Source organism: Zingiber officinale, chromosome 8A, assembly GCF_018446385.1.
Source record: "Zingiber officinale cultivar Zhangliang chromosome 8A, Zo_v1.1, whole genome shotgun sequence".
NCBI lineage: Eukaryota > Viridiplantae > Streptophyta > Magnoliopsida > Zingiberales > Zingiberaceae > Zingiber > Zingiber officinale.
Genome location: NC_056000.1, coordinates 126,100,336 through 126,115,212, shown reverse-complemented (window position 1 = coordinate 126,115,212; position 14,877 = coordinate 126,100,336). Strand labels below are relative to the sequence as shown.

The window sequence follows — 14,877 nt, the reverse complement described above, 5'->3', positions numbered from 1 at the left end:
AGTACGACTGTTTGCCCTTTAGATTTCTCCATGTCTTTGGGAGTCTCTCCATGTTTTCCTTCCTGCGATTAGTTTCTAGACGCTGTTTCTCGGCCCTTCTCTTGTCGAGGTCAGCTCTGTATAGAAAATGGAATAAATCCCAATAATAATTGAAGTCGATTTTAGAACAAAATAAGTTCGGTGGTTGGTTGTTACTCTTAGTTCTCCTTGTATTCTTTAACACTTGATTCAATTGCAGTGAAAAAGGCTTCCATTCCATCACCAGAAACTGCTGAAACTCCCACGGAGTGCATATTTTTGTAAAACTCTTCGAGCGCCAGAGCAAGACTTCTTGCTAAAGTTGATGTGTAGGATGAATCAGTGTCCAATGCTGCCTGAAATGCTTCAAAATCCTGCATCCACTGATACCAGAACAATGAACTGTAAATTGTGAAGAAAAAGAAATTACGAGGTACATGCAAATTAATATGTAGCCTAGGTTAAGTTTATTACGCAAAGGTTAAGTGAAAGGGAAATCAGTGATTTCCTCAATCTTCCGAATGATTTTAGCAAAAAAAAAAACACTTGACTATCGGCCTCTGTCGTGGGAGAACACAAACTATGAAGAAGGTAACGTCACAAATTTGGTGTCATCTTGTTTTTAAGTTGGAGCATGGATTCCATTGAAACAAGAAAAGATAGACACGATCCTCTTTAGTCTCAGAAAAGTGACATCAACCCTCTGTTTGGGAGGAGATGAGGGAAGGGTAACTAAAGGGAAGGGGTACTCCAAACCTTGTTTGGAAGGGAGTGAGCTAAGGAAAGAAAGATAAGGAAGGGTAAGCTTTAACCTTCCTTACCCATGAAATGGAGGATTTCCTTGCACCCCAAGGGTAAGAGGATTAAAAAAAAATTATCTCAATTTTATTCCTGTTTCATAATATTAATTCCCTTCCTCTCGCCTTCCTTCTCTTCCTCCTCGCGTAGGCCCTCACTTCACCTTCTCCTCCGTCACAATCTCCCCCAATCGACATGGCCTATGCCATGAGTTCAAACCCTCTGTCCCCAATATCACCTGTCCCCGTATCCCACTCATCGCCCCAGCCCACTGTTGGCGGCCTCCGGCCGCTGCCCCAATCAATACTATAACCCTTGGGGAAGGTGAACCCAAGGGGGTCGCCATCAGCACGATCGGTGCCGGAATCCGGCCGGATCTAAGCAAACTTTCCTCTACCGTTGATCTAAGCCCCTGCTATGATCCGGCCGGATTCCGGCGCCGATCGTGCCGCTGGCGACCCCCTTGGGTTCACCTTCCCCAAGGGTTATAGTATTGATCGGGGCTGCGGCCGGAGGCCGCCAGCAGTGGGCTGGGCCGATGAGTGGGACACGGGGACAGGTGAAATTGGGGACAGAGGATTTGAACCCATGGCAGAGGCCATGTCGATTGGGGGAGATTGAGACGGAGGAGAAGGTGAAGTGAGGGCCTACGCGAGGAGGAAGAGAAGGAAGGCGAGAGGAAGGGAATTAATATTGTGAAACAGGGATAAAATTGAGATAATTTTTTTTTATTCCTCTTACCCTTGGGGTGCAAGAAAATCCTCCATTTCATTGGTAAGGAAGGTTAAAACTTACCCTTCCTTACCTTTCTTTCCTTAGCTCACTCCCTTCCAAACAAGGTTTGGAGTACCCCTTCCCTTTAGTTACCCTTCCCTCATCTCCTCCCAAACAGAGGGTTGATGTCACATTTCTGAGACTAAAGAGGATCGTGTCTATCTTTTCTTGTTTCATTGGAATCTATGCTCCAACTTAAAAACTAGATGACACCAAATTTGTGACGTTACCTTCTTCATAGTTTGTGTTCTCCCACGGCAGAGGCTGATAGTCAAGTGTTTTTTTTTTTTGCTGAAATCATTCGGAAGATTGAGGAAATCACTGATTTCCCTTTCACTTAACCTTTGCGTAATAAACTTAACCTAGGCTACATATTAATTTGCATGTACCTCGTAATTTCTTTTTCTTCACAATTTACAGTTCATTGTTCTGGTATCAGTGGATGCAGGATTTTGAAGCATTTCAGGCAGCATTGGACACTGATTCATCCTACACATCAACTTTAGCAAGAAGTCTTGCTCTGGCGCTCGAAGAGTTTTACAAAAATATGCACTCCGTGGGAGTTTCAGCAGTTTCTGGTGATGGAATGGAAGCCTTTTTCACTGCAATTGAATCAAGTGTTAAAGAATACATGGAGAACTATGAGTAACAACCAACCACCGAACTTATTTTGTTCTAAAATCGACTTCAATTATTATTGAGATTTATTCCATTTTCTATACAGAGCTGACCTCGATAAGAGAAGGGCCGAGAAACAGCGTCTAGAAACGACCGCAGGAAGGAAAACATGGAGAGACTCGTAAAGACATGGAGAAATCTAAAGGGCAAACAACAGTACTTAACACTGGTCTAAAAGACAAAGGATCTCTTAAGATGGAGGATGAGGAAGAGGAGGAAGAGGAGTTGGAGGATATTAGATTCTCTGAGGAAGAGACAGAGGAAGATGAAGGGGAAGATGAAGAGGTTGCGCACTTTGGTTTTTGATACTTCCAGTACAGTTTGTGTCTTACTGAATGTTGTCGAACTAGTAGTAGGTCTTTATTCAACTGCTGCACTTGTTCGTAAAGTGTTCATCTTGTAGTTTATTTTTCTTAGTCTTTTAGGTGCATACGATACTTGCTGAATGCTTTCCAAAATGAATATAATGTTTTTTGTATATTTTTTTATCTATTTTTGTTTATATCATATGAATTGATTTGCATTTATCTTTTATCATAGACGACATTTATCATAATTTGAATGGTAATTTCAAAGGAATAAAATGGAGGCGTTGTGTTATTTTGATGTTATTAAATATTAAAAGGTAATTTTTAGGTGACGTTTAGTTAAATGATGGGTATGATTTTGATGCTATTAAATATTAAAGGGTAATTCTTAGGTGGTGTTTGGTCAAATGATGAGAATGATAATGAGTATGAGTTTGATAATGAGGTCGAATGAGAATGAGAATGAGAAATGAGAATAAACTATACTTAGTTATATGAGTTTGGTTGATTTTCATAAATTTAAAAATAATTTCTAAATTGTCATTTCTAAATTTATAATCCAAACACTATCTTCTATCATTTCATTCCTTTTACCCAATTCCATCAACCAAAGATTCCCTTAGGGGGCGTTTGGTATATATTTAACAATGAGAATGATAATGGATTTTGATTGAGGGGTTAATGACAAAGGAAATGATTACTAGATTGATGGTGCTTGGTATACATACTGGAATGAATATTATTCCCTTTAATGTTGCTTGGTTTGGCTTAAATTATGGAATGAGAATCGATCAAAATTCTCATTTTACCCTTATAAGTAAAATATAAAAATAATCACATAGAGTCATGAACTGAACAATTTTATTAAAAAAACGTAATACGGTGGCAACAACTCTGTCAACAGTCTTGCATAATCAAAACATCTATCACAATATCAAAAATGATAGAAGTAAAAAAGTATTCATCAAATCCAACGACATCACAAACATATTATTCCACACAACTGAGTATAAAATCTTCAACTTCAGAGGGATCCAAACTGAACAATAACTCAACATTCACAAGATCTTCACAAATTACTTGAGCAGCCTTATACTTGTTCTTACCAACGAAATCATACTTATCCAACATCTCAAGAACTTGTGGCATTTTTGAGGATTTACCTTGAACCCAAGGTGACATTGACTCAAATTGTGAGCTAATAATTTACATAAATCCCTCAACCTATGCACTGAGTAACTTGAAGTCAGAATCGACATTTTGCACAGATGGAATGATCTGTTTCACAAAGGTAATTAGAAATCAAATAAAGAAAAGAGACTCTCTTGTCCATTGGTTCATTAAGAATAAGCAAGTACTGTGAAATATTAATTCATCGCCATAGATTAATAGAAGCAGCAAGCTCTTGATCTAAACAAAACCTGATGAATAGACTTCGCATGACCTCTCCACTTTAATTTTTTATATGATTAAAGAAAATACATATGGTTTAGCAGTTAATTAATGGCATGTTAATTAATTTACTATGACAAGTTACATTTGATTGTGTTGACATTCACTGATGCATACAGAATTAAAATGCATTCACATTTTACATACGACAAGTTACACAATTAATTTTATTGATACGTACACATAAAGAAATTGCCTGTCACAACTTACCAGGGGTGGCCGAGAGGAAGAGGCGTTGGCGGCCGAGTAGGGAGGAGGAGGAGGAGGAGAGGGGGGGGAGAAGCGCGGGCGATCAGGGAAGAAGAAGCGCGGGCGATCGACCGGGGAAGCAGAGCCACGGGCGGGGTCGGGGAAAAAGAATCGCGGGTGGGGTCGGGGAAGAAGAAGCACCGGTGATCGGGCGAGCAGCCGGGGAAGCAGTCGCGGGTGGACCGGCGAGCGGGGAAGCAAAGACGCGACAACGAGCGAGGAAGAAAGGCACTGAGATGAAACACGCAAAGTAAAAAAGAAAAAGAAAAAGAAAAGAAGAAAAAGGTTCGGAGGAGGGGGGATGGGCCGTGAAAAAAAAACCAAATGAATAAGGAGGAATGAGTTTAACAATAACCTAGGAGTGGGTGGGTTATGAAATTAGGGCTATCAAATTTATATTTTGATTCTTATTCCCATTTACCAAGCATCAAGAAGACGATCAGAAGACAAGCAGTAGCTCCTGCTACTAACCTGATCGGTCCCAAACTTACCCTTTCTACTAACCTCATTGGTAAGGAAGGTTAAAACTTACCCTTCCTTACCTTTCTTTCCTTAGCTCACTCCCTTCCAAACAAGGTTTGGAGTACCCCTTCCCTTTAGTTACCCTTCCTTCATCTCCTCCCAAACAGAGGGTTGATGCCACTTTTCTGAGACTAAAGAGAATCGTGTCTATCTTTTCTTTTTTCATTGGAATCCATGCTCCAACTTAAAAACAAGATGACACCAAATTTGTGACGTTACCTTCTTCATAGTTTGTGTTCTCCCACGGCAGAGGCCGATAGTCAAGTGTTTTTTTTTTTTGCTGAAATCATTCGGAAGATTGAGGAAATCACTGATTTCCCTTTCACTTAACCTTTGCGTAATAAACTTAACCTAGGCTACATATTAATTTGCATGTACCTCGTAATTTCTTTTTCTTCACAATTTACAGTTCATTGTTCTGGTATCAGTGGATGCAGGATTTTGAAGCATTTCAGGCAGCATTGGACACTGATTCATCCTACACATCAACTTTAGCAAGAAGTCTTGCTCTGGCGCTCGAAGAGTTTTACAAAAATATGCACTCCGTGGGAGTTTCAGCAGTTTCAAGTGATGAAATGGAAGCCTTTTTCACTGCAATTGAATCAAGTGTTAAAGAATACATGGAGAACTACAAGTAACAACCAACCACCGAACTTATTTTGTTCTAAAATCGACTTCAATTATTATTGGGATTTATTCCATTTTATATACAGAGCTGACCTCGACAAGAGAAGGCGTCTAGAAACTGACTGCAAGAAGGAAAACATGGAGAGATTCCGCAAAGACTTGGAGAAATCTAAAGGGCAAACAGTCGTACTTAACACTGGTCTAAAAGACAAAGGATCTCTTAAGATGGAGGATGAGGAAGAGGAGGAGGATGAGGAAGAGGAGTTGGAGAATATTAGATTCTCTGAGGAAGAGACAGAGGAAGATGGAGGGGAAGATGAAGAGGTTGCGCACTTTGGTTTTTGATACTTCCAGTATAGTTTGTGTCTTACTAAATGTTGTCGAACTGGTAGTAGGTCTTTATTCAACTGCTGCACTTGTTCGTAAAGTGTTCATCTTGTAGTTTATTTTTCTTAGTCTTTTAGGTGCATACGATACTTGCTGAATGCTTTGCTGAATGCTTTCCAAAATGAATATAATGTTTTTTGTATATTTTTTTATCTGTTTTTGTTTATATCATATGAATTGATTTGCATTTATCTTTTATCATAGACGACATTTATCATAATTTGAATGGTAATTTCAAAAGAATAAAATGGAAGCGTTGTGTTATTTTGATGTTATTAAATATTAAAAGGTAATTTTTAGGTGACGTTTAGTTAAATGATGGGAATGATTTTGATGCTATTAAATATTAAAGGGTAATTCTTAGGTGGTGTTTGGTTAAATGATGAGAATGATAATGAGTATGAGTTTGATAATGAGGTGGAATGAGAATGAGAATAAAATATACTTAGTTATATGAGTTTGGTTGATTTTCATAAATTTAGAAATCATTTCTAAATTGTCATTTCTAAATTTATAATCCAAACACTATCTTCTATCATTTCATTCCTTTTACCCAAATCCATCAACCAAAGATTCCCTTAGGGGGCGTTTGGTATATATTTAACAATGAGAATGATAATGGATTTTGATTGAGGGGTTAATGACAATGGAAATGATTACTAGATTGATGGTGCTTGGTATACATACTGGAATGAATATTATTCCCATTAATGTTGCTTGGTTTGGCTTAAATTATGGAATGAAAATCGATCAAAATTCTCATTTTACCCTTATAAGTAAAATATAAAAATAATCACATAGAGTCATGAACTGAACAATTTTATTAAAAAAACGTAATACGGTGGCAACAACTCTGTCAACGGTCTTGCATAATCAAAACATCTATCACAATATCAAAAATGATAGAAGTAAAAAAGTATTCATCAAATCCAACGACATCACAAACATATTATTCCACACAACTGAGTATAAAATCTTCAACTTCAGAGGGATCCAAACTGAACAATAACTCAACCTTCACAAGATCTTCACAAATTACTTGAGCAGCCTTATACTTGTTCTTACCAACGAAATCATACTTATCCAACATCTCAAGAACTTGTGGCATTTTTGAGGATTTACCTTGAACCCAAGGTGACATTGACTCAAATTGTGAGCTAATAATTTACATAAATCCCTCAACCTATGCACTGAGTAACTTGAAGTCAGAATCGACATTTTGCACAGATGGAATGATCTGTTTCACAAAGGTAATTAGAAATCAAATAAAGAGAAGAGACTCTCTTGCCCATTGGTTCATTAGGAATAAGCAAGTACTGTGAAATATTAATTCATCGCCATAGATTAATAGAAGCAGCAAGCTCTTGATCTAAACAAAACCTGATGAATAGACTTCGCATGACCTCTCCACTTTAATTTTTTATATGATTAAAGAAAATGCATATGCTTTAGCAGTTAATTAATGACATGTTAATTAATTTACTATGACAAGTTACATTTGATTGTGTTCACATTCACTGATGCATACAGAATTAAAATGCATTCACATTTTACATATGACAAGTTACACAATTAATTTTATTGATACGTACACATAAAGAAATTGTCTATCACAACTTACCAGGGGTGGCCGAGAGGAAGAGGCGTTGGCGGCCGAGTAGGGGGGGGAGTAGGAAGAGGGGGGGGAGTAGGAGGAGGGGGGAGGAGGTTTGGGGGGGGGGGAAGCAGGCGATCAGGGAAGAAGAAGCGTGGGCGATCGACCGGGGAAGCAGAGCTACGGGCGGGGTCGGGGAAAAAGAATTGCGGGTGGGGTTGGGGAAGAAGAAGCACCGGTGATCGGGCGAGCAGCCGGGGAAGCAGTCGCGGGTGGACCGGCGAGCGGGGAAGCAAAGACGCGACAACGAGCGAGGAAGAAAGGCACTGAGATGAAACACGCAAAGTAAAAGAGAAAAAAAAAAGAAAAGAAGAAAAAGGTTCGGAGGAGGGGGGATGAGCCGTGAAAAAAAAACCAAATGAATAAGGAGGAATGAGTTTAACAATAACCTAGGAGTGGGTGGGTTATGAAATTAGGGCTATCAAATTTATATTTTGATTCTTATTCCCATTTACCAAGCATCAAGAATGAGAATGAGGTCTGAGGTTCAAATGGGTCTTAGGGTTTAGAATGAGTCCACTCGGATGAGTCTAGTGGCTAGCACATGAGGTGTTGCCACAATGAGGTCTGTGGTTCGAATCTTGGCAAAGCCGAGGTAAATACCTCCCTTATGTGTTAGTCACTATTTCAAAGGCTACTAGTCGCCCGTGATTTACCTCCTCCGTATTGACCTTGGGACGGATTGACGGGATACTAGGGGTGAACGTATTCACCTTTTACCAAAAAAAATGAGAATGAAACAAATTTCATTCCCACTCCAACATCATAAATTCGCCTACCCAACACCTCCTTAAAGTAATCATTGAGGATATTTTAGCAGTTCCAATATCCCTAAGATGAGCCCAGAATTTTTAGCCCATGAATCGTCAAATTACTGGACCTATCAATAGACGATTTGGAGCCGTCGGATCGGATTCCGCAGCCATCCTGGAGTTGCCCTTTTCTGTCTGTTTATATGCGCTCTTCCACGGTGATCGAGTTCGATTTTGAGGCGAAGATGTTCCTGCGGCGAGTGCTGTTGGGCGGCGGATGGCGGGCTATGTCGACGCAAGTAGGGAAGAAGGTGAAGGAGACGACCGGGATTGTGGGGCTCGACGTGGTGCCCAACGCCCGCGAGGTGCTGATCTCCCTCTACACCCGCACCCTAAGGGAGATCCAGGTCGTGCCCCCGGACGAGGGCTACCGCAAGGCCGTCGAGAGCTTCACCCGCCAACGCCTCAACGTCTGCCTGGAGGAGGATGACTGGGAGGAGATCGAGAACCGCCTGGGGTGCGGCCAGGTCGAGGAGCTCATCGAGGAGGCGAAGGACGAGCTCACGCTTATCTCCAAGATGATCGGTTCGTACCTCTTTATTCTTAGTCCCTTTCAATTCTGTTGATGTTTGTTTTTATCTTTGCGTTGGTTTGACGTTGGATTTGGCGATTTCTCCAGTAGATCTGCGTGGTAGATTCTATTTGCTTTCCTTCGCTGATTTTCAATTAGTTAAAGGATCATTTCGGCATTTAACAATTAAAATTAGAAAGTATTAACAGTTTCTTCAAAATGAGATCTTTTAGGGTCCTATGATATTTTGATGGAGATTCAATACTGTTGGGCTGTTCTGGGTGCCAATTTTGTTTTTCTTTCCTGTTCATTTCGTGGAGTTCGATTGCAGAGTACTCTGTCACGATCTTGATTTTGGGAGTGTGTCTCCGTGCGTTGAGGCACTATGTGACAGCTGAGGGAAGAACCTTCAAGAGATTGATTGAGCGGATCATTCTCCGTTTTCTTCTTCTGCATCCCTTTGTTAAAACCTGGATGTCTTATATCTATTGTTAATATCTATTTATAGAGTTATATCATGAAGCAGTAAACTGGTTTTTACAAGTTAATCATGGTTAGGGTCTGTACTTTGGCTGACAATGAGTGACGAGGATGATACTGCTGTTTACTTTGCTAGATGGGTTAGAAGGGATGGAATACTGGGAAAACTGAAATGGGGTTTCTTACTTCATTTTGATTCCCCTAATTGGGTGGATCAAGTTGGGATTGATGCTTTCCAATACTTTTGTTCTTATGCATCTTCCAATCTGTCCATCCAAGCAAACAACACAGTGGAAATGCTTATAAGCTATCCATCTTGATCAATCTATCCAACTGTTAAAACACACTAACCAGTAGGTTCTCTGCCCTTCTTTTTTGCCTTGTTAGCTTTAAAAGGATACTCACACTTAATCTAGAGATTTCCTTGCTTGTGGAGTAAGCTCCAATAATAGGAAAATAGACAGTGCATTAGACCCAATCTTTGCATCCTAAGTCTGCATTTTGTATGCTGTTCAGCATTGACATTTGGCAATCCCAATCAACGTCCCTTTGTGTTTGTGTATGACTGATCTTAGTAAGGTGATTTTAGCTTTTGCAAGACCAATTGTCTTATGAACCTCTACCTGAACCGGGCTGTTGCTTGCCGACGTGGACGACGCCTGAGCTTACCGGTGTTGGCAACGGCAAAAAGTTTGATGAACGCAGTGAATTTTGCACCTGCAACAAGTCTCCTCAGCACCTACTGATCTGTGAGTTATGCATTAGTTATGCTTAGCAATTAGAGGAAACATATGATCGCATGGTAAGTATATTAGAGAAACTATCCAAATAAAAATTTCTCACATTTTTCTCATTTCACATTGTCGATAGATTTAAATCGCATTTAATATTAATGTAATACTCTTAGTTAACTAGTCTTTGTCACTATTGCTTGAAGCTTAAGTGCCTAATTATGCTTGTAATGGTGGGGGCCATGGGCTCATGGCTAATGGCTACCACCAAATATAAGCACGCGTGGAATGATATGGTATTATAATTCTTGCCACTCATTGACCAGTCCTGAGGCGTAGCCAAAGACCCAAACGAGCTCTGACTTGTCAGACCACTAAAATAATCATATCAATTTCATTAAAATCAGATTATTGTGGTGGTTTCACATGGTTAGCGAATTTATTAATTAGGCTCGGACCATATTCTTTGCCTCTCTCCATACAATGGTAAGCCTCTTCATTTATTCACGCAAGAATTTTAGTAGCATCAAAATGATATTCTTGATAGCATTCTTATGATACGATTTTCATAGCCCTGTAGACCTATTTTAAAGGTTCCTAAAAGAATAAAGAAGTATCTTTTAGGGCATATTTGATTGAAGATTATTATTGATCCACACACCATCCTCCGGTAAGCATCGTTGGTCCAGGTGATCCTGCCCACTCGTTGCACACAAACCTGGGGAGTCGTCCGTCGACAGTGCTGCCTACGTAACCTCGTCGTCCCTATGCCTGCACACCAAATAATATTATGTTATTTTATTTTTATAATTTTAATTGTATAATTATCTGATAATCATATAATTAAAATTACGTGTGATAGTTTAAATCGGATTGAGGTTATCATATGCAAGGAGCCAAGATACTATCTAGATTACGTTAATCTCGACTCCAATATAGCTGGTCGAATAGAAATAAAATCATCCTCCAACGGATGTGATATAGTAGTAAAGTAAATAGAATACTGGACCGTTCGCTATGAGTACTTTATGATTTATCATAATTTGATGAGAAATTTTCATAGGACTGAATCAATCACTCTAAAATCTTAAATTATCAAATAAAAATAAAATAAAATCACTAATTTAATTTGTCATTCAATTCATTAATAAAATCATCAATCAAATATAAAGCGAAAAGATTCATTTCTATTTGCTGTTTAACTTTCCTTCTAAGCAAACATTTGCTAAATTGTTCCCATGTCATGCATCCGATACAATAATTCTGAATAAGTTACGAATAAATAAATGTATCCGTTATAATTAAATAAAAGTATTTAAAATATTTGATATATATACATACATCGCACGCAACAAATATAGAGACGGCGACTTCTTCCACTATCTCAGTGTATTCCATCCCCAACCAAATAAGCATTCATCATCATTATTCACCTCTAATAACAAATTCCCATCATTTAATCTACTATTAATCATCGAGTTGCTTTGTTATCGAATCTCGAATCCAATTAATCATGCACAGGTTCATCCAAAGAATCACAGTGACAGACAAAAAAAAGGAAATTATTTGAAGAAGATGATCGATGCGTGCAGTTCTTCTCCAGAAATAAGATATTTTTTATGCTTCTTTCTTCATTGATTCCGGTTAAAATTGTTGCTGCAGCAACCAGATGTCGTCCGCGCTCCACAGATCGTCCCCTGCTGGCCACACCATCTGCTCCAAGTCCGGGAAGTCGAAGGCCTTCGGCAGCGACTCCGGCCACAGCTCGCCGCCTGGATGCATCAGGCCGCCGGAAACAGGAGGCTGCGGCGAGAACTGCGCGCTGACCGAATCCACCGACGACGACGACGCAGCGGCGGTCGAATTCTCCGGGCTGGGCTTTGCCTCCGTCTCCGTGATCGCCGGAGTCGCAACCCCGAACTCCGCAGCGGCGGACGTACTGGAGCCTCCGCCGCCGATTCTCTCCAGGAGGCGGGGCATCCACAGGTAGCGCACGACGTCCCTGAACTGCTGGCTGCCGGCGTCGCATTCGAGCTGCTTCGCGTGCTTCTGCACCCGCGTCCTCCAGTAGTTCTTGATCTCGTTGTCGGTTCTCCCCGGAAAATACTGCGCTATCTTCGACCATCTTCGCAAGAACGCAGACACAATCAAATCATCAATTTCGCCAAACAACACACCAAGAGATCAAGAATTCGACGAGCCACCTGTTCCCCCACCGCGAGTGGAGTTCCAAGATGAGCAGTTGCTCCTCCGGCGTGATGTTGCCCCTCCGTACGTCCGGCCGGAGATAGTTCAGCCACCGGAGGCGACAGCTCTTCCCTGTCCTCCTCAGCCCTGTTTTTTTTTTAAAAAAAAAATCCCATTTTTTACTCTTCCCCGGAAAGAAAAACAGAGCACTCTGTTCCGGTGCAGTGAGTGAATGAGTACCTGCGCGACGAGCCAGCGAATTCCACTTCCCCTCGCCATTGACGGCGATGTAGTTCATCAGGGCGCGGTCCTCCTCCCTCGTCCAAGGCCCACTTCTCAACTCCAGCTCCTGGACCTCCATTGTCCGCTTCCTCTTTGGATGTTGTGGTGGATCGGGACGGAGAAGGAGAAGAAGACGAAGGGGGGTTTTGTAGACATGACAGGACAGGAGGCGCAAATAAACACGTGATGAAAAGGGAGGGGAGCCGCAACGGGGTATAGAATAGATTAAGGGAGTTTAAAGACAAAAGTGATGGCTTTTGATGGAAAGGCAAACAGCGTTGCGTATCAGAGCTTTTTAACTTTTGACAAAACACTTACTCGATCGTTCGCCAAGTGGAACACTTCTGTGAGCGTGAATCCAAGAAACAGAGCTAAATTTGTTTTGCTCCTCCCTTCTCTAATTTTGTTTTTTTTGTTAGAAAATTAAATTAAAAAAATCGCTCCCACGGATTAACTCGTTATATATATTTATACACTTGTTCGGTACCTATTTTCAGACGATTCTCATATATCTGGCCATCCGAATGTTCTTTAAGGCATCTTAAATTTTAAAAGTGAATTAGGACGTCTGAAAGGAGCTCTGAGTATCTGGACATATGAGGATCATTTATTGGGCAAAAGGTGATAATGTTCATTCCCAGCACTCCCGTGGACTTCGCCCAAAGCTATCATGAGGGAGGTTAATCACGGTAATCGGAGAAGTTAGTGCGCAGTGGGAAGAGGGACACGGGGACCAGGGATTTACGCCCTGACTACCCCGCGGTTCGAATCCATGATTTCTTTGGGCAATCTTCTATGCACTAACCACTCCGGATAACCCCGTGGGGCCATATGAGGATCATTTATGAATATGGATCGAATGGATGTACAGGTTAACAAATCACTCTCTTTAAATATAATGAGATGTTAACTTGGACACTCGTTCGGTGTACATGTCTGGGAGATTCTCACATGTCCGAGCGTCTCAATTCACAAAAGTGAATCGGGCATTTGGGAGGGGCTCCCAGCACCCGCACTTATAAGGGTCGCCTATGAGTGTGGACTAAATGGGTGTGTAGGCTAATAAATCTCTCACTTTATATATAATGAGATGTTAACTTGGACACTCATTCGGTACACACTCCTGGGAGACCTTCGCATGTCCGGACGTCCCGATTCTCAAAAGTAAATCGGGGCGCCTGGGATGGCTCCGAGCATCTGAACCTGTGAGGATCGTCCAGAAATATACATCGAATGAGTGTGTAGACTAACGAATCTCTCTATATATGAATGAGTATTTACTCAAATAAATTTTGAGATTACTTTTCAATTAATATAAAATACCTTGATGGATGAATGATCTTATTATGTAAAGGGTCACTATGCTAGAGTAAAATGTCCCTCGTGATTTATCTATCTATATCTTATCGTGGCACCGATAATACTGAATCGCTTAAGATGAGCGATATCACTTTTGCTCTAGAAGTTTACATTCGCTAGCTTAAATATTTGCACATAAATTTTATTATTCTAAATTTTTTTAGTTGATATCATGTATTCAATTTATATTGATTAATCTTGAGATGATAGACTTACCCTATAGAAATTTTCTATTGCTCATCCAAATAATTTACGAGTCCAGCATTTTTAGATTAATTATTTATTAAAAAATTATTTATTAATTTATAAAAATTTAATCCTTATATAATAATTAAACATTTTCTTCCACTAGTGTTATATAAGGATGAATTAGGTAACATTAAATTTAAAATGATCAGTCAAGTCCACGAATATTTTTCACTAATTATTATGATAAATTATGAAGCGCTTTCAATGGATAGCTCAGAAACTTAATATTCTATAATTACGTATTTTATTTGAAGAAAAAGTTTTATAAGTGTGTTGGAGATCAAATTATAAATATCTAGATCATAACCCAACGCTCTTATGCCGCCATAGCTCTGGGGCTCCATTAGTATTATATAATTTGTGTGGTGGACGGTGACACACCTCATGTACTTCCAAAAAAAAAAAAAAACCAAGAAAAGCCTCAAAGGCTGCAGCAGCCTCCTGAGCAAGTCGGCTCAATGCAAAGATTGAGAAAAAGATGAACTCTAGTGCTTAGTTTATGACCTAAAGGATCCATGCTGTTGCTAATCAGGGGTTTAAAGTCTGTACTTAAGCAAACCGCCAGATGCTTTTGTCGCCAAAAACAAAATTAATGTGAACGACAAAGCTAGCACATCAATTTCTTAATTCCACACTTTATAAATCATTCATACTTGACTTTTGCTTGATACCTACTTAATTTATTATAATGAAATAAGAGATCAATTTTCGATTGATACATATCTTATATACTATTATATGATTTACCTCCTTTCACATATCTTATACTGAACTTTTGTCCCCGAAATCATGATGTAGT

General features: G+C 40.0%; 3 protein-coding genes across 4 annotated transcripts; 2 read left to right on the top strand and 1 right to left on the bottom strand.

Moving 5' to 3' along the window:
• Positions 1 to 5,110: 5,110 nt before the first annotated feature.
• LOC122012769 (GPN-loop GTPase QQT2-like) lies at positions 5,111 to 5,771 on the top strand. Its single transcript, XM_042569416.1, has 2 exons — positions 5,111 to 5,433; positions 5,513 to 5,771. The coding sequence occupies exons 1-2, from the start codon at positions 5,231 to 5,233 to the stop codon at positions 5,769 to 5,771; spliced, it is 462 nt and encodes a 153-aa protein (XP_042425350.1). The 5' UTR covers positions 5,111 to 5,230.
• Positions 5,772 to 8,325: 2,554 nt separating this feature from the next.
• On the top strand, positions 8,326 to 10,092 carry LOC122010160 (probable NADH dehydrogenase [ubiquinone] 1 alpha subcomplex subunit 5, mitochondrial). 2 transcript variants are annotated; one of them, XM_042566594.1, is made up of 2 exons: positions 8,326 to 8,804; positions 9,122 to 9,872. In XM_042566594.1, exons 1-2 carry the CDS (start codon positions 8,423 to 8,425, stop codon positions 9,283 to 9,285), a joined length of 546 nt encoding a protein of 181 aa, XP_042422528.1. In that variant the 5' UTR covers positions 8,326 to 8,422; the 3' UTR covers positions 9,286 to 9,872. The 2 variants fall into 2 exon arrangements, with proteins under 2 accessions (XP_042422528.1, XP_042422529.1); XM_042566595.1 differs by having other exon boundaries at positions 8,335 to 8,804; positions 9,860 to 10,092.
• A 1,396-nt stretch (positions 10,093 to 11,488) lies between these two features.
• On the bottom strand, positions 11,489 to 12,608 carry LOC122010159 (transcription factor MYB108-like). Its single transcript, XM_042566592.1, has 3 exons — positions 12,429 to 12,608; positions 12,206 to 12,335; positions 11,489 to 12,126 (listed from the first exon to the last, which is right to left on the bottom strand). Exons 1-3 carry the CDS (start codon positions 12,547 to 12,549, stop codon positions 11,646 to 11,648), a joined length of 732 nt encoding a protein of 243 aa, XP_042422526.1. The 5' UTR covers positions 12,550 to 12,608; the 3' UTR covers positions 11,489 to 11,645.
• Between the last annotated feature and the right edge of the window lie 2,269 nt (positions 12,609 to 14,877).